At 39.4% G+C, this 26,955-nt stretch overlaps 1 protein-coding gene across 1 annotated transcript in view; it reads left to right on the forward strand.

The window, feature by feature from the left end:
* The window catches only part of col24a1 (collagen type XXIV alpha 1 chain), a 97,946-nt gene that overhangs the window by 22,809 nt on the left and 48,182 nt on the right, over window positions 1-26,955 (forward strand). The window contains exons 3-7 of the mRNA XM_079693522.1: window positions 15,589-16,928; window positions 20,010-20,063; window positions 22,506-22,559; window positions 25,207-25,260; window positions 26,500-26,553. Coding sequence (XP_079549648.1) covers window positions 15,589-16,928; window positions 20,010-20,063; window positions 22,506-22,559; window positions 25,207-25,260; window positions 26,500-26,553 — 1,556 coding nt within the window. The remainder of the gene's footprint in view (window positions 1-15,588; window positions 16,929-20,009; window positions 20,064-22,505; window positions 22,560-25,206; window positions 25,261-26,499; window positions 26,554-26,955) is intronic.

Here is a 26,955-nt window from a genome sequence, read left to right on the forward strand (position 1 = left end):
ACTTTGGGTCTACTTTCATGACTCCTAAAGAGTTCCTGGATGACATTAAAACCAACTATTGGTCTGTCTATTTGTATTCAACTCACTAGGAAAGGCACTCAAATAGATAAGTCTGGATCATCGTTTCCCTGCAGGTTTACTACCACTTCAATCCATCCTTCATAAGGTTCTGCATCTCCTGTGACAGCCGTCATGTAGAGATCATCCTCCATGAGTTCACTGAAGGGTCTAATATCTTGTCCAGGTAAGTATCTATCTTTCCAAGCACTGTCTATTATGCTCACATTGGCCCCAGAGTCTAAAAGAGCGGTTATGGCGTAACCGTCCATGCTACATCTCAATAGCGACTTTCGGCCAATTAGCGGAGCTATCTTTTTGATTGGGTGTTGTTCGTTATTTTCCTGCGTGTTGATAGGTGTGTGACCAGTGCTTTGTCTTGCTGCTGCAACCTCCTGGGGGTGGGACTTGTCCTTTGGGTCGGTCAGTGGTCGTCCCGTTGCCCTGACCGGTGCCCGTTTCCCGCCTGCTTCTGTCTTTTCAAGCAGCCTACAGCACGATGACCCTCCTCCCCACAGAAAAAGCAGTGGCTACAGTTTGGTTGAGCCTGAGCTATGCATTGTGGGCACCCATACGGTCTCCTGGCCTTCTTCTCTAGTCTGGTTTTGTCAGAGCAACACTGGTGGGTGGTTTGATGTCGCCCCTCAGGCACCTGGGTCGTTGTTGATAGCTGTTTCAGTGTTTCCATTCCCTGTGTTAAAGCCTCAACCTGAGCACTCAATCTCTGGATGACATTATCCTTACTTTTGATTTTAGTGTCTCCCACACTGCTGAGTATCTCTTCAGGTTCAGCGAGTATGCTGTGTGCTTGAGTTAACTTGCGGTTGGGACTGCGTCCCAGTCTGCGCTTTCTTTCACTTTCTTCCATCGTAGTCTTGATAACCTGCCTTAACAGAGCTTCATCAGACACAGTGGGGTCAGCAAGCAGTGGTTTCAGCTCCCGTCTGACATCCTCATATCTCTCTCCCATGCCTTGATAGACTGCATTCAAAAACACATCCTGCAGTGTAGATGCATCATACTTAATAAGTGCATTTGCCTGCCTGGAGGTGAACATTATTTTTTGTTTCAGTCCTATCATGCGGTATAGGAATTGCTGTGGAGCTTCATTTTCATGCTGTCTAGCAGACATCAATTCCTGGACGAGCTCTATGCTGCTCTTCTCGCCAAAGTGGGACTGCAGGAAACTCTTCAGCTCGGTGACTGTTAGATCTTCCTTGTTTGTCAGCATGTCTTTAAAGTTTCCACCCTTTACTATGCGTAACACCGCTCTAATGAACTCGTCGTCAGTGTGTTGCTCTCTGCAGCCTTCCTCAATCTGTTTACATAAGCTGTTAAAGCTAATGTCTGATGAAGTGTCAGTTATCTGCCCTCCATGAATCTTAAACTCCCTTCTATGCAGAAGGGAAAGATCTTTAAGGGAAATCATGCTCTCTCGGGTGGGATTAGAGAGTCCTTCTGTAAATGTAGGTGGTGAGTTAGGTGTATGCTGCTTACTGGGTTGGCTAGAGTGAGGTTGCGGTGTATCTGAACTAGGTGTGGTGACACTGTGTTGAAGTTTGTTTTGCACCTCCTCTTAGCCCCTTAACAGTTTCTGTATGTCTGTGTCATGAATGCCAGTCTCAGTTGGATTGTCTAATGGCTCAAGTTGTTGATTAGCGTTAACAGTAGCAAATAACATCATGGGTGACTTAACAGAAGTATCAATTTCACCCTCTTTTGAACACACTGTACCACTGCAATAATCAAATCAACAGTATATTGTAGACACAACAACATTGACATTCCCTCATCTTCTAGGTTTAGTAGAGTCATACTGTTCATATTTGCAGCAATATACTCAACACAGCCCTCCTCGTCGTCCCTGTTAAGCTCTGATGAGTCAAGTCCTTCCACTGGATCGATGTGTGTGGCAACTTCATACGCTTCATCTGCTGTTAGCTGATGAAGTCCTTTCTTGATGGACCAGCTTAGTCTCTTCCTCTCGTTGTTAGCCATCCTGTGTGTTGTGGGCAACTGTGGCAAACACTTCTGCACTCCTAGGCGTAGATCCCCTTTAATCTGGTCTCTCTAACTTTTGAGTCATTAACTGGAAGCACCTCCACTCCGGAAACACGTCGTCAGTCCGGTCCTTTAGGTCCAATATCACTGGATCAGCATATGGTCGTCTCAAACGATGCTAATCCCGGACGAGCCCCCAAGAATCTGTAACGGGCCCCGCTATGCGGGGCGCGATGACAGATAGTATTCCAGCAAAACAGGAGAAATTATGAACAACGAAATCCTTAGCTGCTCGTTTGGCGGGTCTTGCCAGAATTTATTATTCATTTGGCACAAACACAATTGTTAATGTCCTTAACCATTTGACACAACACACACACAATTGTTAATGCCCTTTTCTGTCTTCAATATAAACACTTGTCCATATATATTCATGTCTTCAATATATTTGAAATAAACACCATGACTTAAAATAAGAATTTCTCTATTCAGATATTGATTTTGTAATCAAACCCTTTTAAATACCTTCCCAGGTAAAGCATCAGAATCTAATCTGTGCTAGCATTAACATCCCACAAGCATTTATGTATTGACTCTGACCATAGAACACATACAGATAATACAAAATACACACACAAAATACTTAGGATATAAACCCAGAAAATATGTAAGTACAAAATGTACAGGAGCTGTAAACAATTACATGTACTTGCATTCACTTTGATCAAAGAGCTTATGCTACATTAAAATAGCGACCGCCATTACACACACACGCGCACACAGCAACCACGAGACAGTCTCCTACGCAGATTTGAAGACTATAAACAACGTCCAAACACCACTTCAAAAACTAGGACATCGTGACACAACACTACCGTGGATATTTATAACACTTGTGACAATATGTATACAAAACTGACCTGCAAAACAGGAGAAATGATAAACACCGAAATCCTTAGCTGCTCGTTTGGCGGGTCTTGCCAGAATGGCAAGCCAACGGCAGCACCGTCTCCACATCAGTCCGTTTACGGCAGGCGCAAATCACAACAAACCCCTTTACGGCAGTGTTACCCTGCCATCTACTGCCCCCTGATGTCCATTGTTAAACAGGTTTCTAAAATGATATTAAATATAAACATAACATTGTGATCACACACTTTGTGTGGGTCACATTTACATTAGCAAGCATCGCTAACACTCGGAGCTAACCTGTACTGGAGAGAGCATGTGTTTAAAAAGCAGGAAATAAAAAAAGGAACTTACCTTGTGGTAAACCCGCAGGAAAAAAATAGTTTGAGCTCCATACTGTTTCAGAGATAATCCTTGATGTGATTTAGAACAGGATGGTGTTTTATCACAGCAGAATTGAATTTTATCTCCGGTATAATTCTGATCAGGCATTAGCTCCGCCTCCTCTTTTTATTTTTTCAAGCTAAGGACCCAAGATCCGCTTTTCTCTAAACAGGGCTGGAATAGAGGGATATCATATGAGCAGTGGTGAGCCATGAATTTTATACCTAGGCCCTCTGATCCCCCCCTTCCCTCAAAAATAAATAAATAAAAGAAGAGTTATTGCGTCACAGCGTATACTTCAGCGGAATATCAAAACGGCCCGGGGTGCAAAACGCATCAATGACAGCGACCCTCTACCACACAAAACAACACCATTTATGTAAAACATCTATCATGACAGCCAAGTAACAATTAAAAATGAATTAAGTCGGTATGGCGGCCCACATTGAAAATGACTTAGGCCTACCTTTGATGATCAAATCACTTAAACACAAAGTCCATCCTCCTGTCCTTCTGGATGAAGCACTTGATGGCAGGGTCATGCAGCTGATCCTTTGCCACTCCAGTTTATCATTGTAACTCAATCTTGAAAATGACTCGGTTAATAATTTCGCAACGATGTCATCACTATCACTGACATGAGCCATCATGAACGAATCTATCGAATCCTGAACGAATCTATCGATTAGATTTATGATTTGAAAATTATAAAAGTAGGGTAGACATGTGGATATCATCCGGCTGAACAAAACGTGCATTTATCTAACAGGTTTGTTTTCCACAGACCTTATTTTGAGCTATTTTCCAAAATCCTATGGAGAAATCCAATTGCTTTTTTGTTGAGGGAACCCGAGCGCAGCTTACTTTCGGGTTTTAGGACGCGTCACTGCACCACATGTCTAACACAAATGCATAAACTTCACAGTGTGCGGAACTTGTCATAAAGTCGGTGAAAATAAAACCCACCCATTTAGAGTGAAGATATGATTGGTCAATTGTACTGTCATTTGACATTACTCTCTCGTTGAGTTACCCTAGCTGGCCCTGTGTGAATTTACAGCAGGACCACCAATCAGCTCCTGTCTTCACAGTAACTCGCAGAGAAGGCCAAAGGAGCTTCTTTAATTTAACCCTTCACATTCCAACAGAAACTGAACAGGCGGATTCAAAGGATTTATTTCTTGGGAAATGTTATTTTAAATACAATTTTAAATCAAGTTATTTTGGTAAAACTAATGAAAAAAATATTTAAAAAAATAAATAAATAAATAATGTTTTCAAATATAATTTTTGGAATATCTTAGGCACTCAGAGGCCTAGAGGGCCCTGACGGCTCGCCACTGCATATGAGGGACGTCTAAAATGCATGATCTGTTTGTATTTTGAGAAAAACACATCATAGTCATGTTTATATATCTTTATATCTGAGACCCATAATATGTGCCTAAAAATAGCATGATAGGTGCACTTTAGCCTCTCAACTCTTGTTGATTCTCCAGATCAGAGCCGGCCCGACCCATTAAGCGACATAAGCGGCCGCTTAGGGCCCCGCAGCCACTAGGGGCCCCCTAGCAAAAAAAAAAAAAGGAAAAAAAAAAAGAAATGAAAAGAAAATATATAATAATAATAATCTCAGTACCCCGTCGCCGTGATAAGTATGTTTAATTAATTGTGTTAATATGCCTAGATTGCCTACTCTCAAAGTCATGTACTATATTATTGAGCCAATCATATAATACATCCACCATGCTTTACCTGAACCTCATCATGACACTAGAGAGGACGGCAGAATTTTTATTTCCCGTGTTCAGTGAATGCAACAGAGGCAAGACACTAGACCAGGGGTCGGCAACTGCGGCCCACGGGCCGCATGCGGCACTTTAAGCCCTCTGCTCTGGCTCCCTTGAGCTTAGACAAAAATAAGAAGGAAATAAAATAAAAGTATTTGTAGGACTATTTATATTTTGTTGCATGGTTGAAAATGTTTCGTATCTTGTATTTTGAGGTGATACTGTGACACATAAATAAAAAACAAAACGTTTTTTAATTAGGTCAACTAAAATATGCGTCACATCGTGCTACGGTCCCGCGCGAGTGCCTATTCTTGGAGGCGAATAACCTGACCCCCGGCTCGATGAGCGAACTATGGATAAATCAAATAAAAGTACCGGAGAAACACAGGATTTAATTCTGTGTGGACAGAGTTATATGCTTTCACAGCAAACGATGCTGGTTTGCCGGTATGTTTGATATGTAGAGAGAAGTTGTCAAAGGTGCTGCAGCCTTTACGTATCGAGGAACAACACGGGAGAGGAAGACAGCTGACAATCTTCAGTCGTAATTCAATGGGGTATGTAATTTATTTCAGAAAACACTTTTTGTTATATTCCATGGAATGCTCTTAACGTCCCGATAGCAATGAATATATTAAATGCTTTGACAATAAATACATACAAAAATGTATCTCTGGAAGCCGTAGCGCTGTAAAAAGCACGACCAATCATTTTAGCCGGCCCGGCTAAAATAACTGGATGGCCTACCTGCCTGTCAGCCTTCCATCTGTGCACAAACTTATCTCGTGGCCTCATTGATGATGCGCGTTCGTGTGTGTTGGAGGAGGGACTCTGTAAGAAAGTCTGAAGGAAGAGGCATATTTTTTCCGGTTGTGTATTTTCAAATTCTAGCGCACTCGAGCTGGTTTCTCCATTCTTACCTACCCTACCTTTAACTCTTTTTAGGGTGCAGCTATATGTTTAATTTATTTTAAAGTAGGCCTGTGTATAATTTTAATTCTCCTTATAGGAGTTCTTTGTTTCTTATTAGAGGTTAACAGTTTTATACAATGTAATAAATAGCCTAATAAATGCAAAAAAACTGTAGTTTTTGTCTGATATAACAATAAATACAACTTTATTAGCTATCAAGCTATGAAATATGTTTTGTGGCTCCAGACAAAAATGTTTTGGGGGAAAAAGGAGCAAAATGGCTCTTTTGGTCAAAAAGGTTGCAGACCCCTGCACTAGACCAACCAGAGAGTTGAATGGAAATAAACATCTGTCTTATTGGCTGACAGGTACCTATCCTGTGAGCTGTGACAATGTTTAAACTGTCAGTCGGACTCAGAGTTTTTGAAGATGGACATAAGAACATATTTTCTTAAAAAAGACGACAATTCTCAAGTGGTGGCTCACACAACAACCCCAGAGCCACCACTTGAGCCAGGTAAATGTAAATGTCAGTAAACTTCCGAGATATGCGAACATGTAAGCAAAGCATAAATTACAGCTACGTTGAAGTTACTTTGAATCGCGGGGGTAAGCTAAACCGTTAGCAAGTAGCTATAGCTAGCCAGATATATTAAATAAACACTTAGTCATACAATCTAAATGTAATGTTTTTTAGCGTTACCTGGTGATTTCAAAGAAAGCTCTTTGGAAAATGTTGACTTAATGTTCGACATGAAGCTAGAAGCTACCTTACAGTACACAGTTGATACTGAGTTCTGTCAGTTAAAGTGTTTCATAGTTAGCTTAGCTAAGCATCAACCTAGCAATGAAATTATGTTATGTGACAGTATTTCTGAGAAAAAGTCAGCTGAAATGGTGGCATGCCACTGCTTTACGTGTCGACAGCATGTTTGAACGTATTTGCAGCAGTAAATGTGGCTGTTTGGCCACTGACGTTGCCATAACAACACCTGAATTTAAATGTGCAACCTCTTTTTGTGACAGATTTTTACATTAAATTATAATTCTTCTGAATGATATTCCTATTGACAGCTAGTTTCTATGTGAACATTATGAGATGGACAGCCAGAGAGAATAAAGGAAAAACAGTTGTGAAAATTTACTATATGACAAAACAAGAATACAGTTTAAAAGGAGAGTGATTTGTAAAATATAAAAAAAATAAAATCTGTTTACAGTTCTGTTTCATATGGATGTTGAGATAGGTATCCATAGATCTCTTAACTTTGCTCTCAAAGTGCACCAGATTGATGCTTTTAACTTCATTATTTTAAAAGAAAATCTTCCCAGGGGAGCATGCCCCCAGACCCCCTAGCGGAGATGAGGACCCCCCCTAGAGGATGTTAGGTCCACGTTGTTTACATGCTTATTTATACAATATGTGTGCTCATGCTAACATCATAAGACAAAAGTTGGTTCCGTGTTGTGTGTAGTGAGAACGCGCTAGAGTGAGGGGGGCCCCCAAGCCAAAGCTCGCTTAGGGCCCCCAAAAGTCTAGGGCCGGCCCTGCTCCAGATGCCCATCTTTTAACTCCCAGTGCTCTCATCTCTGGTCCATTAGAGTGTCACGTGCAAACATAATTTGAAGTACATGCTAAGGAGAAAACTCTGGGAAAGTACACCAATTAGTCAGACAAAGAGGGAGAGGAAATCTCAAGTTTTAGCTTAGCATGTATTCACATTTTGTCGAATGCTGAAGATAAGATTATATCAATGAGTTTAAACAAACAAGGCAACCTTAGTTAGAGGAATTTAAGGTAAGAAAAGCAGTGATTGATGACAGGTAAAACAAATGTTCACCTTATCAGATTTATTATAGCTGTTGGAATATATCTCCGGATGTGTGCCTACACTCGGCAATAAATAATGGTGTAAAAAAGAATGTAAAGAAAACGCTGTTATGTTTTAATATAGCGAGTTGCACTTTATACATTTGTTGAGAGGCTGTTCTGTTCATGTTCTGAATGGCATATAACTGCATCACTGTCAGGAAAACTTCAAAGTGAACGCACACTGAACTTAAGGTTGATCTCACAATGAATCTTCAAGATCACATCTGTACATGTATGTGCACTGTCTTGTCTACTGCCTCTTTATCAAATTGCCTCATGTTTCCCTCCCCTTATTCCGTCTTGTATCTTCTTCCCCCCCACACATCTATAGTCTATAATCTAAAGCCCACTCCAAGCAGGATATATCCATCAGAACGAAAAGAGGAGGAATGCACACAGAGTGCTAGAGCAGCTTGTCTTCACATATGAGACAGGTTAATTGGAATCTGGTTGACTTTACCTGGGGCTAAGAATGTCAAGGACATCTCAGTGCACGCTTGGATCAGCGGCAGATAGATAGTCTCTCTGCGTGAGCTGCAGGACTATAAATGCTGCAAAATAATATCAAAGACGATGAACCACATGTCTTATTTCTGTTTATCAGACATTCTCCCCTTGTTTCTCTGTTCCCTCCAATGCCCTGACTCAGAAGAAAGTGTTTTATCAAACCATCTATGAGAGAAAAGCTGCTACGGGCCTCCACTTTTATCCAATAAGCACTCCTTCCCCTAGTAGCTTTATGAATTAGTAGCCAAGTACTCACTTTTTAATCGCGTATAAAATGATGTGTCCTCCTTAGAGATCATTCACCTGCTTCAACCCCCCCAAAATCATACTACTCAATGCCACAACTACTTTTTCTCAGTTCTAGAAATGTAGACAGACTGGTAGCTTGTTCAAACAATTCTCCTGTCAATATTTCAGAATTTCACAAGTTATAGACAATTTGATTTGATCCCCTGACCAAGGTAAAGGTCAAAAGTTTGTACACGTGCACATTTTCTGAAATAGGCAAGTTACGGCTTTGATGCCTTTTTTTTCTTTTAGTGTTTGCATTCTTCACAGTTGTTAAAAGTGTTAACCTTGGTTAAACAAATACTTTAAGACGATGATGCAGTTGAAAATGTTGCTCTGGAAATGCATATCATGAGCGTGCATTCACACCTAATAGTCAGTTTTCTGGTGCGCACCAGGGGCCTCATTTATAAAGGGATATACGCTCAAAAAATGGCGTACGCCAGTTTCTAGGCAATGTTTGCGATTTATAAAATACTAACTTGACGGGAAAACGTGCGGTCCTCCACGCAAACTCTAACCCATGCATAGGCTACGCACTAAGCACAACAACGGGAGAGACGAGAAACTGCGATACCGTTGGCAGAAGGAAGAATGGAGAGAAATATGTGGAAATAATACCATAAATAAAATGTTACCTCTCATTTATCATATATGAAGAATTCATTTTTCAACCATTGATCAAAGCCAATCTTAAAATGATTTAACAAACGCCTGTTTGAGACTCGTCAGTGCACACAAAAACATAACTTGGAGAAATAAATAAATACGGATGTTATTTAAAACCACCTCGAATATGTTGTGTTAATGTTATGAAATGTTTTCTCATAAATGATGCGGTAAGCAGGAGGACAGAATTACGTCTAAACTGAGGCCGTTTTGCATTTCAATAGGCTGTAGATACGAGCATGGTTTTATATACTATCATGTTTAATCATGTTTTATGCCGTTTGCTAAGACTTGATAAGTCGCTCATAAAACACTGGAGGTATGGAAATTAAGAACACCATATGTGGTAAATTGTACAGCTAATATAACACAACACATTGTATTTCCTTTAACTGGTGGATATAGAGTTGCTGCAGTGGAGACGCTGCGCACAGCTGATCGACAGCTGGGACACAAACCACCAAATACGAAAACATAATTCAGATCCAGTCGTCATGACTCCACTCCGGAGGGATTCCCCGATCATTTATTACAGTTTCTTATCAAGGGGGCGTCTCCTGTCCCCGGTACAAACACAGTGCCGGAGGAAGGCTATGTGTATTTTTTTTGTCATGAACCTTTTTCGGACCACTTATTTATTTATTTTGGTGACGATCCGACCTCCATGCTGCTACTCTGGTTCAAACTGCATCCAACAAACAATATGATTTATCTCGACCTCACCAAAATAACCAAAATCTGACAGGGGCCGTTTCTCAATCGCGAGGATACTGGTTTGGTAGTCTCATACTTCCAAGTCACTTCCTTCAGAAACGAAGCAAGTATACTTCCAAGCCACGGCTTCGGAAAACAAAGAAGAATGGAACAGGCTAACAAGTGTGTGACTCTCTCTAAAGGTTTCAACATAAACTGTACCGAAAATAAATACCTCACAATGTCTATCTAATTATGAACTTGCTTTACTTTCACGGAACACATTTTTGGTGATAACAAATGCAACAAAGTAACATATTTACCAACACATGTTCTACGCCAATACATACTTACATTTAAATGTGTGCTGTGCTGCGTCGAGTTCAGCCATTCTCCGCAAGGGTTTTTGGAATTGGTCCGTGTGCAATTAATTGGGGGGATTTGAAGAACGCAAAGTCTACCCATGTGCAGCCTCGAAATTACCCCCCAAACCAAGGACGTGGCCTTGTGGAATTCCAAGTATGCTGGAGATTGGAACAGTCCTTCGACGGCACTCGATTACGTAGTATCCTTGACATATTGGCTTGGAAGCCAGTTTCCTAGTGATTGAGAAACGGCCACGGTGTGAGATGTCTTTTTTAGCTGTTCTGTCGTTATTTCCTGCTATCTTCTTCATAAAGTCAGACAAAATGAATGAAGGAATGGGCGTTTCTTTGACTATTTATAGGCAAATATGGGCGTTACGTGAAGCCCGCAAAAGCTGCACCGCAACGCAATGTTTGGTGAATCGGAAAATGTCGGAACATTTCTGTACCTATTTTTTGGATTTCTACTACGTAAGCAACCTTCCAACTATGCTTCCCACGTGAATCCTATCCAGACCACAGTTTGTTACATTTTTTATTTTTCAGAAGGTTCGATTTGAGTTCACACGGGCAAAACTCAAACGGACTATAAACTTTAAACACAAATCATGTGCACGGAAATGCTGTTCAACCATTGGTCAGACATTAAGGGGGTAAAAACGCAAATCTCCGCAATTTCTACCGGAGCCTCTGCCATGGAGCATCGGCACTTTCGGCAGGTTATTCTCATGCTACTGTTAATCTAGAGATCAACAGACACTAGCGGCCCGCGCATATGATTATATCATCAGACAACGTCCGTTAAAAAACATTATAACACATATAATGAGACGTTCTGCAGTAAGGAGGGGCGTTTCACCGACGACAGGTGTTCTTACTTTTATGTAGCTGACGGAGAATTTTTACTTTACACGACACTGTACAACACTTCATTCTGCTTCACTCTTTAACTAAACAACCGCGGATGTCTTGAAAGACTCTTTCGCTAAAGATTTTGAAGATATCCACGTTCTTGTGTCACGTAAATACTACGCTTCCTATGTTTTGGTGCGGACTGCGTTCATACCAGCAATGAACCGCTCCAGAGTTCGCAAGCAAGTGTTCCGAGACCACCTATTTTAGCGGACCAGAGTCTGGTTGTTTAGTTCACTTCAGAGGTCTCGGATTGCGTTCACACCGACCCAAATGAACCGCACCAAGCGGCTAAACGCACCAGGGTTCGATTCAACCGGACTATACAAGGCAGGTGTGAACGCACCAGTGCATTCCGTTTCCCCTCAGCAATGAAAATCAACGAACCCCTCTTACTCTTACCTCTTCGTACTCACATGGTATTCATCTCAATATTCCCCTTGTCTGTTGAGAAAATGTACAGGTCAGGTCAGCTTCTAAAATGACAGACACAATCCGTTATTGATTTGATGTGATTTACATTTACGATATGTATCAGCTATACTTCCCATGTTTCCCTAAAGCTATAACCGCTTATTACTTACATACTGTATGTGCAACCCAGTCTCATGGCATTTCGTGTTCACCAACACGATTTTTAATCTATTGATTCGTGTTCACCAACACGATTTTCCCCTTTTTTTCGTGTTGCACAGCACGATTTTAAAAGCAATGTATTTCTATTGGTAGTCTCACGGCTGTGTGGTTCATAAAAACTTGTTCTTACTCAATATCAAGCCACAATTATTGCTTTTATTTTAAATCGTATAATTTCTGACTTTTGTTGCTGTCTGTGAGGAAAGGAAATGGGGCTCAGAGCCTCAGAATACTGAAATCTGTATTTTTTAAAATCTTTTTATCCTTCTAATTTGTTATTCTTTTCAGAATAACACACTGTTATTTACTCAACAATAACATAAAATTATCCTTGTTTTTATTTATTTGTTTAATTCCATAATCTCTGGCTTTTTTGGCGTCCGTCAGGAACTGAATTTCAAAATAAAAATAACCGGAAACAGATGTAGGCATTTCGAGCGATTACCCAAGATCCTCAGCTATGGTTTAAGCACGCTGATTGTATGTTTTAGCCCCAATGCATGTTGGGATTTGGTGTTTATATGATATGAAATTGGGAAAACATTTTAAAATAATAAAATAATACTTAATTCCGAGTGTTCTTGCTTTTCTCTTTGAAAGTCATCACATAACAGCATTGTAATACACGGTTCGGCTGCATTACATATTACAGATCTGCCGTAGTTCTTTATTTATAGAGCCCTGATGAGAAGACCTTTGGAAAAACTGGAAGAAATGCCGCCGAAACTGAATACTTGACGTGGATCATAAATATGTCAACAATTAAACAACATCTTCAATTTCTCTCCACACAATACGTCTCCTTGCAGTATCAACACTAATTCGGCGGACTTTTACACTTGATCTAATTCATAGATAGGTTATATTTACACCATAACGGTGCACAGCTGATATAAAAGGACTTGTAGTTTTTAAAGATATTACTGATTTTCTTTGAATATAAGAATGTAAATACTGAGTCTGAAATAGTATAGCAATATGCTGTAAAATTATGTGAAAACATGAATAAAACTACACATCTTCAGATGTTGTACATACATAAATGTCCTACAATAATAATACAAAGTTATTATGACTGTGTGTTGTGTGCACCGCCTAGTGGTTAAAGCACGTTATTGAATTATTGTTTTTATGTGTTATATTTGATTAAAAAAATATTAAGAGTACATACTTTCATAGGGGGAAAGTAGAATCTCAATGATAGAAATATAGAATATAAAAAATCAAGAAGATACTATAAGTGATCTCTACAATAAAACAGTTTAGTGCAGGATGTACAAAGATATTAATAGGAGGATTATGCAAACGAATTAACCTTTATTTAAACATTAAATAATACTTTAGATTAAGTTCTTCTTTTAAATAACAAAAAAGCTTTGGGGGTATCTACAGATAAATATTAAGCCTGACAAAGTACTTAACGTCTAATATATTGCATTCCTGCAATCTTAACTATGTTAAAGCACTTATTTTAACTGATATTATACATATGAATTATACTCTTATGTATGTAGATAGTATAAGAAATGTGCAGAATATGACAGTTTAATGGTGGAGGTACACACACACATTGATAGATGTCTTGTAATGCACTGTTAAGGAACCTGTGACCCAAGATTTTCATTCATTGCATACACTGTAGTTGTGTATATGATATGTCAATAAACCTTTGGAAATCTTGAAAGGGATGTGCAAAATAGCCATAATATACAGTCTTTAAGTAGAGAATAACGAGTAATGAATATACTTTATTACTCATTTCCATTCATGTTAATTGCAGATAAATGTTTAGTCTTCTCAAGCACCAACTATCAAATATCTCTCCTGATTGTTGGCACTTGACAATCACCTTCTCTGAATTTTACTCAGGTGTAACTAAAGTCTGATTTAACGGTTGTTTATATTTCACATCATTAATCAGAATCTGCAAAGTAACTCAAATAAGTGTAGTGGAGTAAAAATACTAGGTTAACCTCTGAATTGTAGTGGAGTAGAATTACAAAGTAACAATGAGCTGTCATGTGGGTATATATTAATGCTGCCAATTATGGACACAAGCGATTTTCACCCATTTATTAATGATATGTTTTACATTTGATAACACCAATGTCATGGCAACTTCTAATTGTGGGAAAAACGGAAACGTTCAGTAGAGACGTCCCATAAAACATTTTGCGAAACACAATAGCCAGCATGTGGAGTTCTGGCGGGGGCGTTCGATTCCAGTTTTTGATAGTCTGGCGTGGTTTCATTCCATTTCAAATAGCTGTTTGACGCTTGGCGTAACCTTGGCGCACTGCCACTCCAACATCCAGTCCCCGAGCTTGAAGATTAATCACGGGGACTGTAGTCCTAAACGATAGCTGGGGATTATGGGTAGTGTAGTGTCTTCGGCCATCCTAAACTCCTAGAGGCCTATGTCTGTTTCCGGTTATTTTTATTTTGAAATTCAGTTCCTGACGGACGCCAAAAAAGCCAGAGATTATGGAAATAAACCAATAAATAAAAACAAGGATAATTGTGTGTTATTGTTGAGTAAATAACAGTGTGTTATTTTGAAAAGAATAACAAATTAAAAGGAAAAAAAGATTTAAAAAATACAGATTTCAGTATCCTGAGGCTCTCAGCCTCATTTATTTTCCTCACAGACGGCAACAAAAGTCAGAAATTATACGATTTCAAATAAAAGCCATAATTGTGGCTTGATATTGAGTAAGAACATGTTTTTATGAACCATACAGCTTCCGGTCTTCCTATAACACGTAATGCCGTAAGACTACCAATAGAAATGCATTGCTTTTAAAATCGTGCTGTACAACGCGAAAAAAAGGGGAAAATCGTGTTGATGAACACGAATCAATAGATTAAAAATCGTGTTGGTGAACACCAAATGCCATGAGACTGGGTTGGTATGTGATACATGTAACATGTCCTCCAACCTAGTTATAAGTCTTTTGCTTTTACTCAAGCCAAAACTGCACAGACTATTCTTTGTCTCCAAATTATTTTAAGTGTTTTGGCCTGGCCGACAGGGCCACACTGGCAGCCAACTTAACATAAAGTACTTGTGGGCATTGGAAAATAATGACAGGACCATTTGGAGGAAATCTGCTCTTCTCTGGTGGCAGATTGATTAAAAAAGGCTTTGTGGACTGGTTTCCTGTATCCTTGTCAGGCCCCATCCTTCTATAGTCCCCCTCCACTCATCTGGATCACAGCTGCCTTCTGGTACTTCCTACCAGAGAAACACAGGGAGAGCTAACCAGCATCATGGGAGACTGACCAGTTACTTATTTTCTTAGAATTTGATTAAACAAATAATTAATGTTATGTAATGTCCCACATTTTTTTTCCTTTGTTGTATTGTTTTTTTTCTCGAGCTAACAGAAGTGCCACAATATCTATATATATGTTATTTTAATTTCAGACCACCTTATGGGTATGAATGCCACTTTTTAGTACAAAAAACGTTTATTCTTGTTTTGGTCAAGACGTTAAAAGTGCTGTTTCATTTTTTTGCTTTAAGTTGAAATTCTTTGTGATCCAATCCTGGCCTGTTAACTTACCACTGCCTTCTCTGTCCTTTTAGGAGTGGATATCCTCTATCAACTGGGGCTTACAGCTCAAAGCAGCAGAGGCGAGAGGACAAGCCCACCATCAACTACTTTCACCACTGTTCCCTCGTCTTTGAATTTTCCAGTTTCTGGATATGGGGTATTACTCGACTCAAACTCCCTCTATGAGGCTCCAGCAGGCAGTCTGTTCTCGCCTGAGATTGGCGAGGAGTTCTCTGTCGTTGTTAGCCTAAGATCATGGCGAGCAAACAATGCTTTTCTTTTTAGTGTCAGAGATGGCAGGGACAGGCTGCGATTTGGCATCCAGCTGCTGCCACGCAGAGTGGTGGTTTACACTGCTGAGAAAGCCTCCATCTACTTCAACTACAACTGGCAGGATGGGCACCAGCACCATTTTGCTGTTGGTGTACGTGCACGCTCAGTATCCTTCTATTCAGATTGTGGGGTGGTGCAGCAGCGAGAGCAGACCCTGGGGAGATCTCAGACACTGGGAGATTTTGGGGGTCTCTTTACACTTGGGAGGATGAACTCAAAAGCGGCACCATTAATTGGTCGAGTCTGCCAACTAGATATCTATCCTTCAGCCCAAGCTGCCGTGCACTACTGCAAATACCTTAAAACACAGTGCCGGCTGGCCGACACTTACAGATTGCCTTTGCCCCATCCTGGTTCAGACATTGAGGCAAATGACCGGCCTTCTGACCCCTTGAGTATGTCTATTGTTGGAGTAGCAGCTTCCCATCATACCCCCTTAAAAGCCACAGCAACTTTAAACGTGCCACCAGGTAGTATGGTCACACAGCATCCTCAAATGGATCAGAGCCACATTTCCAAATTGGATTCCCATGCCCTCTCAACCATATCTTTACCCCAGGCTGACAGCCCCACCATTGCTACTCTGAGTCGACGAGCAGTTCTGGATCTATCTGGAACTATCACCAACAATGTTTTGGAAAAAGAGAGTAGCCCTCAGGAGGACACTGTTGTCTCTGAAAACAGCACAGAGGAAGAGAGCAGCTCTGGGAGCCTACAGACTCCAGAAGCCAAACCTGGCCTGATTTCCCTAGTCAGGCAAAGTCGAGTGACGGAAGGACTCAGGAACAACTCCATCACCAGCTCCAAGGACTCTCGCTCTGGGCCCCATCAGACTCATCTCCTCCTGGAGACTCATCTTAGAGCCAATGGCACCACGTTGTACCGGGAGAATCACGTTGACACATCAGAACAGCATGACCTGGACGGCAACTACGATGATGTAGACGTGGGAGAATATGATTATGGATATGAGGATCCAGAATATTTTGATGACTACGAAGACGGTTTCCGTGGCCCCAAAGGAGAGCCAGGTCTTGCGGTAAGTGACTGAATTTCTGAATGACAAGTAAAGCTATCAGTGTCTATGGAACATAATTCAAAGACTAGAGGTACAAGTCGGTGCATTGCAGCACATGTTTAAATGGAAATATTCATGCGAGGCACTTAAAGGTAATTTATGACCATCACATTTGAAATGCTATGTAAAATTTGGCTTTGTTACATACACACAGGATATATAAAAAGATATTTGGCAGGGCGGTGTAGTGATTTAGTGGTGATGGCATGTCCAAGCACTGTTCTTTTTGCATGTATCTACAAGTTGTTAAAATAACACATCATTCCCTTGCTGAAATACTGCCAGCAACTTTGAATCTTATTATGTTAGAGAGAATTTTTCATCTGACGGTTGGAGGTATACCCTCGCAAAGAAATCAAGCCATAATGATGTAATCTGCCTGTCAGGATGGCTTTGCCACTGAACATGCTTTTATAGTTTAGATTTAAAGGTTGTGCTAATGTTTCCATGAATGAAATGTGTCAGGTATGCTTAATTTAGGAGTGTGTAAGATGTCTGGACTCATCTACCAGTTTCCATAGCTCACTTTCAAAGTGCTTACACGTATTTAGGTGGAAAAAGGCTTTGCCAGCACTGAGTCGTTGCACTTATTTCCACTTCTCGCACTGAACTGCAGTATTGCGAGCATGATATCGTCCAAGCCTGGGCTACTCCGACCACTTTGATACATGCATGCTTTAAAACATTGATCAACCGAGTCAGTGGCCAATCTGTGTCATTGCATCTATGTTTAAACTTGGAAAAAAAACCTGGTTTACTTCCTCAGGGGAAATATGTCATAGTTGTGCAGCCAAATTACTAGAAAGACACATGGCTTGTGCAGGGTGAAAACTTACGCCTGGTTAAACCCTGCAATCCTGCCAGTTTTTTTTTTCTTCACCGACCCTCTGTGTCGAAATCCCAGGTGTTTTGAGAGGCCATTCTGGCTTTTGAAATCATTATAATTAATTGGACCTGTTTAGATCAAGTTTTTTTATTCTGAATTATAAAAATGCTTCAGAATAAATATAAAGGCTTGACAAAGAGAGTGAGGTTTTGACTTCAGTTAGTCACCATTGCTTCCTTAATGCATTCTGGTTATTTCTCAGTTACCTGCTCTGTTAAAGCAACCCACTGTACGTCAGACGGCTTGCTTATTGACTGCATGTTGGGTAATATTGAAGTGGCATGATAGTGTCACACGATGCTATAAGTTCTGATGAATAATTCTACACTTTAACTACAAAGAAATTTGCCTTTTTGACTTGCCTATGGGAAAATATTTAACATTTCTTGTCAGCACAGATGAAGCATTTATCTTTTTACATCTGTTTGTTGTGGTGAAGGCGGTGGTGTGCTCACTGTTTCCATGTTTCTTTGTGTGGGAGTCTAGAGGAACAAACAGCTGTTTCTTTATTCATATCTCCCTCTGTGCCAATCTACTGCTCTTTCCAGGGATGAGGATGCTCAAAGGCATTCTATCCAAATGTTTTGCTGTAGCAAAAAATCTACAATGTCAAATATCAATTTCATAAATACAGTATAACAACAAAAATATTTTCAGGTGTGAATATGTTTTAAAATTGTATTGTTTTTAAAGTGTTTTATGACTATGGCTGGCCTTGCAGAGCAGTAGAAAACCCTAAAGGATAAATAGCTTCCTTGAAGGAATGTCCTACTGACTCCTCAATGTTATCCATTAATTACAATTGCTGTTCAGCTCTGTAATCTTGAATAAACCTCTACTTTCAGGGGAATGACATTTACTTCTAACACATTTTTCAGAATAAAAGGATTTGTCCTGCTATATCTGATACTTTGTATCTTTATATAAAATCCCCTTTATCAATTAAGATATTTCAGAACTCGGCTGCCTGATATGTGTCTAATCTGATCATGATGCTTTGTTTGTCCTAATGTCTTTTTAAATCTTCATAGTCTCCCTGAAAGGCATTTTCTTGTCAAAACTTTTAGAGGAAGTCAATTTCCACTGCAGGTCAGAACTGACACATCTGTGCCTGTACAAAGCAGTTGGAAAGATCAAATATGCTGGCAGCAATTATAGCAATATAATGAACAAGCAGCATGAGTTAGGAATGACATACTCAGACGAAAAACCCCTTTACTCCACAAGGTACTATACACATGTAACAGTGAAGGTGGATCCAATGGTTTTCAAAATGTAGCTCTGCCTAGTTAGAATCTAAAGACATTTGTTAAATAATGTTAGATGAGTCCTTGACTAATTTACAAGGTCGAAGCCCATTGTTGAAGCCTTGGTCATTTATTGATCCTCCAATCTGTTTAACAATTACATGGCTCTTTGATGGACACACAACTTTTTACTAAATGTAACTTTTAATAAATTCTATATATATATATATATATATATATATTTGGTGTAGGTGTAGTGGTGGTCTAATGGATACTGAGGTGGGCTGAAGATCGGAAGGTTGTGAGTTCAAATGCCGCCAGGAACACCAACACTAGTGTGCCCTTGAGTAAGGCACTTAGTCCTTAGTTACTCCAGGGAGAATGTCCCTGTAATTGGTAATTGTAAGTCGCTTTGGATAAAAGCGTCAGCTAAATGAAATATAATGTAATAATATTTATATATTTGGAAATTATAAAAAACCTTCTACCAAAACACAGAAAGAAACATCAGATTCCATTCAGCATGAGTCTTTATACCGGGACATGTCATGCTTTTGTTACATATGTTTCAAACTATGTCTTTCCATGACGAAGGATTAAGTTAATCCCACGGGTTGACCAAAGGATGATGTTGCCAGTCTCATCTCAAGAATGTAATTTGAGCCTTCTGCTCAGAATTCCTAATAGAGCTTTTAGTTAAAAAACAGTTGGCTCCTGTCTTTGAACTTCATAGCTCTTACATAAATATAGCACATATTCTTCATTGCAGAGGCCTGGACAGTGAACTGCATGTTATTGCTTGTTATTAACATACTCTATCTCTTTTTCCCCCCCTCACTCCCTCTCTGTCTCACCCACTCCCTAAAACATACCCTTCTTATTCTCCCTGTCCCTCCGTCTCTAATTTAGGGTCCTCCTGGTCCCCCCGGTTTACCTGGTCCTTCCGGAAAAAGAGGTCCTCGGGTGAGTAAATTGCGCTAAGGTCACGGTACAATAGCAGATTTAAAAAAAAAAAAAAGTCTTATCTATGGATTAAGAATAGTATTATGACCGTTTCATTAAATGTGACAGGGGCAAAGTATAAAAAAGGGGATGCTTTTATAACTAGCAGACATGTTTCTTTTATAAAGTAGAAAACTGTTGTTAAACTTTTATTTAGGATGGTTAGTAAACATGTGCCAAGAAAGACTAATCCAAGATAATATAAACACAAATACGTTTTTGCTGGTCATAAAAGGAAAATACAAATGAAGAGAAAAGTCTAGGACAAAAAGTGCTGTTTTGTTTAGATTTAGATTTGCATAATCTTTTGAGATACCGGCCACTTAGGGGCCATCATGGAGATACAGTATTGTTGTTTGATCACTGAGTCACTAACAATGGGTTCAGATCAGGCTTCTTGGCTACACTAACACAACCACAAAATACCTTTTTTCCTTTTCATCTTTTGTTAACGCAGTTATCAGGCAATTACCTTTGTTTGAACCACATTGTATCTACCATCACAGTCCTGCTGTCGGGAAAGAGGGACATTTTTGTGGTTAGCATTATTGAACTCAAGAACAAGCTCAGCTTTGTGAAGGATCATGACAATTAGATAGTTTGTTTTGAAGATGCAGGCAGCATTGTTTATTTGTCAGCACCTTTGGAGCACCAAAGATGAGTGACCAAACTGTTCCAGATGAAACAAGCTGCAACCAGCAGAGGCTTTGGCGGCACTTTTTCCCATCTGAACTTGAGACTACACTCTAAGCAACTGTTGAGTCTTTCATGATGCAATGCTGCGTTCATGCCGCAGGCCCTGAAGGCATCTTTAAACAGAACAAGACATATCTACATAATGGATGTGGTATGTGCTAGAGAAGAGGTGTATAAAAAGTTCTCTCATGGTTGTTGTAGCAGTCTTCCCTGCACAGCAATATCTTCTGGCGAATATAACTCAGAGATTGTAATCATAGACAATGTCAGTGTCTCTTGGAGACGATAAACATAAAGTTTGATTACCTTTTAGACTGTTTTGAAAACCAGCCACACCAAACAATGTCTCTCAATTAACTGAATAATGAGTAGTAACAAATCCTTGCATATTAACATGGAAAAATGTTGTTAATACATGTTTATGTACAATTTACACTATATATCTGTCTGTTTTTAGACAATAGTTAACTGTTTGCATGAATTTAAAGTTACAAACAGTTGTAGCATATATTGGCTTCTTTTTCAATTTCTATTAACAATAAAATATCTCTTCATTAAAACCGTTTAAGATGTTGCATTGTTTTCATCATAGCAGCAATATATTATTTTTTAATTATTTGTAATATTTACAATTGCATCTTTTGCTAATTGGACTAAATGCAGCCTTATGTTCTGCTGTATTCTTCTTAACAGAGAATGACATGCAGACTGAAAGGCAGATGGACAGGAAGACAGGCTGGTAGACAAAGAGGTGGCAGACAGTAAAACATGTTTCGAGTAAAAAAGGCTTGGATAGCACGTAGCTGATACAGAACATACTCTCAGCCCATAGGCTAAGTCATAAAGTGGAGACAGAGGGAGGCCTTGCAATCATTATGTGGTGGGAAGCTGGGGGCAGTATGGATACTGAGGTGGTGTCTGCTGCCTCAGCACAGAGCAGCAGACTTATTTTGCTGCCTCTAATTGTTAACGTTATCAGACTATAAACCAGGGCACCCCATTTGGTGGTGGCATTTGTCATGGAAACAAAGTAATTTATCAGAGGTGCTTTTACTGTAAACAATCTCTGAAGGGGAAGACAGTTTAAGAATGTAGTTGGGGATTGATACCCTAATTTATTATTTTACGCAGGAAGAGGTTGCAATACATTTTCGTATTGCTGTTTTCAACACTCTTAAAGAAATGTTGAGACTGTGATAAGGCCAAATACATGTCACAATACACAACTGGCAATAGAAATAGGTCGATTTTTTGTCTTCAAGGAGTCAACAAAACATTTTGTTGGTTAAATTCTAAGACTGAGATTACCCACATTAAAAATAACAGTGAGAGAATGCCAAAGATTGAGATTTGTACTGTAGTGCAAAGAAAGCATAGTGGATGAGTAGTTGGGCTGCAGATGTGCAGGTATGTAGCATATTTATGATGTGTTTGTGAGTGTGATTGTGTGTTTGCACATCCAGTTGTGGGCATATATGTGCATGTATGCTTATAAGTCCTTAGTTCAATAAAAATGTGCTAATTTTCTAATGTTATGTTTTGATAGTTAGTTTATTGTCTTGGGTCTGGGGGGGGCAGACATCAGGGAATGAGTTTGACATTTCTTGACATGTAAACCACAATGCACCTGTTTGAGATACTGAGTAGTCATTAATGATTTGTTATTAAATAATTTGCTCTTTCTAACACTGTCTTCATCTTTTCCAGGGTCCCGTTGGTCCAAATGGAAACCCAGGACAGCCTGGACCACTTGGGCCCAAGGTGAGAGGCCTTCTTTAATTATACACGTAAACAGCTAAAAAAACATTTATACTGTAGAAAACGGTGATACAATGAGATTTGGCAGAAAAGTCTCTACTGTTTGAGGGAACTTTCAATACATCTGTAGAAGTGGAGGGATCTACAACAGAAATGGTTAACAATGTATCATTTTGTATATTGCAAACAACTGATACTAAGCAGTCAATACAGGGTTGAATGAAGTGGTCTGCCTGAACTACTGTCATGCTTTATTGAATTTTTGTATTATTATGATGGAAATATCAAGGTCCTTGCTTGGTCGAAAGATGACGCAACAATTATAAATACCATGGATGATGAGGCTGCTGATATTTTGAGAACTACACAATTTGGAAAATTGAAGGATTTGCAATAGGATGATGGGTAACAAAAAACACACATATGACATGTTTAAAACAAATTCTTTAAATGTTTAGTTGCTGGATTAAACTCTGAACTTTGATTTAGAAAGATAATTATGTATTTTTGACTTTTCTTATGTGATTATAATTGATGTTTGATAACATGAACCCAAATGTAATGTAATGCAAGATTCATAAGAAAATAGATGTGCAAAGTCAATGGTGATGTATTATTTTAGGTCAGGGCTTTACACCTTAATGGAATTCTAGTTGAACCACTGATAACTTTTTGTGCTTTTTTAAATTTAAGTAAATCAGAATGATGCCGTTCACGTAGAACATTTGGGGCAGTCTGCACGCAAAGTTAAAGTCTTCAAAGTTATGTACTTTCTAAACCTATACATTCCTAAGAGGTGGTGATAAATGTGAAAGCACAATTGTTCATAAGGGTCTAGTCGGTTGGATTTCTGAGTCATTATAGTGAAATTAAGATTTCAAAGATGGGGATGACAAGTCTGATATTTTTTCACTGCCTGAGGAAGTGTACTGTCACTATACATACTAGCCTGCCAATCACCAGCCAGACACTTGTAGCCAAACACTTGTAGTTATGCACTTTATTGTCCTTAAATCCTTTTCACTCTGTAACTGTAAGTCTACTCTACTGTAGTCAACGTTTTTTGTTATCAAATGGCATCAATTATATCCGAGAATGACGTAAAGTTCCCTAAAGAGCCAACTCTGCTGCTTAGAGCGTGTACAATTTGGATTTAGCCAGACAGCCAGATGTAGGCAAGAGTGATAATAACGAGCCATTGCGGGATCACAGTAAAACAGGAAAGGCTTGAGGAGACAGGGGTGATGTTTGGCCGAAATGACATACCCCATATCTTAGATCCTTTTTGCCACATGGCATAATTTAACTAGTCCCGACTCATTGGTCATGACTCATGACACTGACATCCAAGAAAGAAAGAAAGAAAGAAAGAAAAGACACTTTTTTCTTTAACGAACATGGTGCCATATGTAAAGGATACATTGCTACAGTGGAGCAAGGATGTGGTCAACTCCATGCAGATGGATGTGGTGACTGTGGTCCTGTATGTCTACCACAGAGTGACTGCTTACAGCATGCAGTCAGCAGGGGAACACTGATGCTTCACCACCCTCACCCTTTAGTCTGGATAGCTCCTCACTGGGTATTGTAGTTATTACATATACTGTATAGCTAAAGATGAGATAAATATTTTAAAGTACTTTCATCATGAATGTTGTTCTCTTTGTCTTCCTCATCCCACACGTCTAAAAAGAAGAATGCTCTTGTTTCCTACTTGATTAGTCAAACCGCACAGGCAGATGGATGGATTTTAGCCTCTGAGTAACCTTTGAACTTGCTGGGACACTGTGCACATTTGGCTGAGGGTGTTCCATTGGTCATTATGAAATATGAGGCCACCTGCTTGCTCGCTGTTCCTCAAGCCTATACACCCACATATGTGTGTACAAAAGCAAAACCACCGTATCTAATACCGTTGTGACCTGTCAGTGAGTCATTCTTACTCCCCCAACCCCTGCACGGAATAGAGATTGAGAGACTCTTTGTCTTAGTTTAGGAAAATATATCTCTTGTTGAAATGTTATTGGTCACTAGGACTGATGCAGAGGAAAATAGTCCCTGATGCTGAGCTGAGTTGAAATGTGAGTCAAGCACACTCTGAAATGTTATGACGATGTCCCTGCAGGGCTTAAAGAGCCTTTCAATCTGCTTTATGCACTGCTGACTGCTTTTTTTTTGTGTTATGCGCTTATGTAATTTTCCCTCTCCCACCCACAAGTTTTCTATGCCTCACTGGCTGTCAGTCAAAACAATAGAAACATGATGCTAAAAATCTAATGAGGAGAATGTACGGAGCTAAAGGTTCCAACATTGCCTTAGCACTTCACACCAGAACCAGCTATTTCGATAGTACATTTATTATTCAGAATGTGGACAATAAACTGTGTGCAATACCCTTTTCATGGCGCGTATGTATTTATTGGCATTTAAATGTCACTTTAAAATGCCTTCATGTGAATTATCATCAGGTTGATAGAGAAATGTTTGTGTACTGCAACAGCTCTGAGTTAAACCACAGATTGATTTTCCGAAAGCAACTTTAAGGGCAAAAATGACAACATTCAAATAACCATTTTTAATCAGTTGTGATGTCAGTAAGTGATTGATTGCTTAAGACTCTTCTCACTCTGTGACCCTGTTTCTATTGTAGGCTTCAAAGGGAGATCCCGGGCTGTCTCCAGGCCAGGCTCCAAAAGGAGAGAAGGTAAGAATTCCTAAGGCTCCCTGGTCCTCTGTGCTCCTTGCTCTGTATTTCTTAGCCTCTTCCGAGCGTTTACTCAATTGAGGGTAATCTTGAGACATTTTACCTCAGTCCTCACTTACACTACCATCTGCTCACAACTGCTTTTTCCTCTGCTCTTGATTTCTCAAAAATATCCTAAAATGATCCTACATCAAAATCCAACCAGCAAGATAAATCTGTCTCTGTATGTATTCTCGCACATTTTGAAAAACCGTTTGATCTAAATCATACCGTCTAATCCATCTATTGATTTTACGTAATTTAGAATTTGTCCAAATTCAGAAACTTCCTCTTAATTCCTTCTTTTCAGATTTATTCTCTCAGACGTATTTGTCTGCTGTCACAAAGCTGGTCTCCTTTACTCTCTACTTAACAATCTCCATCTTCTTTCTTTTTCTATAAAAAAACGTCACCAGAGTAATGATTTTTCCTGATCAGATAAAGGTCTTGAACTAATTAATCTTCAAAAGTATTTTTCTCCTTTCAGTTTTAATGGTCTGCGCACTCATAGAAATCCCCTGTCATCTCCTCTCTGAGCCTTTCCGGGATTGCCAAAATAATGTCAAATTTGAACTTGAAACCAAATATAGCATATGTCCACACAATATTTATCCAACCTCCCCCTGATGTCTTCCACATAAGTTATTGCAAACCTCTCATAATTCTTTGTAACAAGTATTTTTACCTTTTGTAGCAATGTTTAAGCCATTCCATATTTCTACCTCTCTGAGCTCCATTGACCCTCTCACCTCACGTCCAATCCGATTTTTCAGAATGGCCCAATACTGCTCATCATATGGTTTCAATTAGAAGCATCTTGAATAAATCATTTTTAATATAGACACAGGCTAGACATTGACTGAAGCACAAAAGCACATTTAAATTGTCCCTCTCACTCACCTGTGGAAAATCCACAGCATCAACATTGCCCTGTTGTTCATTAATCACTGATACACCCTGTTGGAAAAATTCAGTGTTAAATCATCAATTCTAATTAGGTTACTTTTGCCTGGGTTATGTGCCAGAGACCTTAAGCAATGAGATTAATTTCCTTTAATAAAACTGTGTTCTACATTGTACAACTATTCCTTGTTAAAATGCCTTAATAAAGCTTTTGCAATTGGATCAACACTTTTATTTTTACATACATCTTCATCTCTGTATTGATGGTGCTTATACATTTGTTATCTGTTTAAACAGGGCGACAGAGGTCCGCCAGGTTTGCTTGGGCCGAAAGGATTTCCAGGCCCACTGGTAAGATTTAAGTTATTAAACTATTCGTGTTCAAAACAGAAGAAGAAAATTCAGAAGTTTTATTGCCAGAAAATAAAAATGTGTAAGGGTTGTCCATATACCTCAGCGCATATTTTACTTTTGAAACAGCGCTTTACTTCTGTCTTTACATTTGTGGAATAATGAGGCAAAAGGAGTCACACATGAACCTAGTTCATACGTAGTTTAAGTTATGTGTGTTTAAAAATACAGGTTTAGGTTTAAGACACACACACACACACACACACACACACACACACACACACACACACACACACACACACACACACACACACACACACGCACACACGCTCACACGCACACACACACACACACACACACACACACACACACACACACACACACACACACACACACACAGAT

The sequence above is a fragment of the Notothenia rossii genome, assembly GCF_949606895.1.
Source record: "Notothenia rossii genome assembly, chromosome: 1".
In the NCBI taxonomy this organism is placed as follows: domain Eukaryota; kingdom Metazoa; phylum Chordata; class Actinopteri; order Perciformes; family Nototheniidae; genus Notothenia; species Notothenia rossii.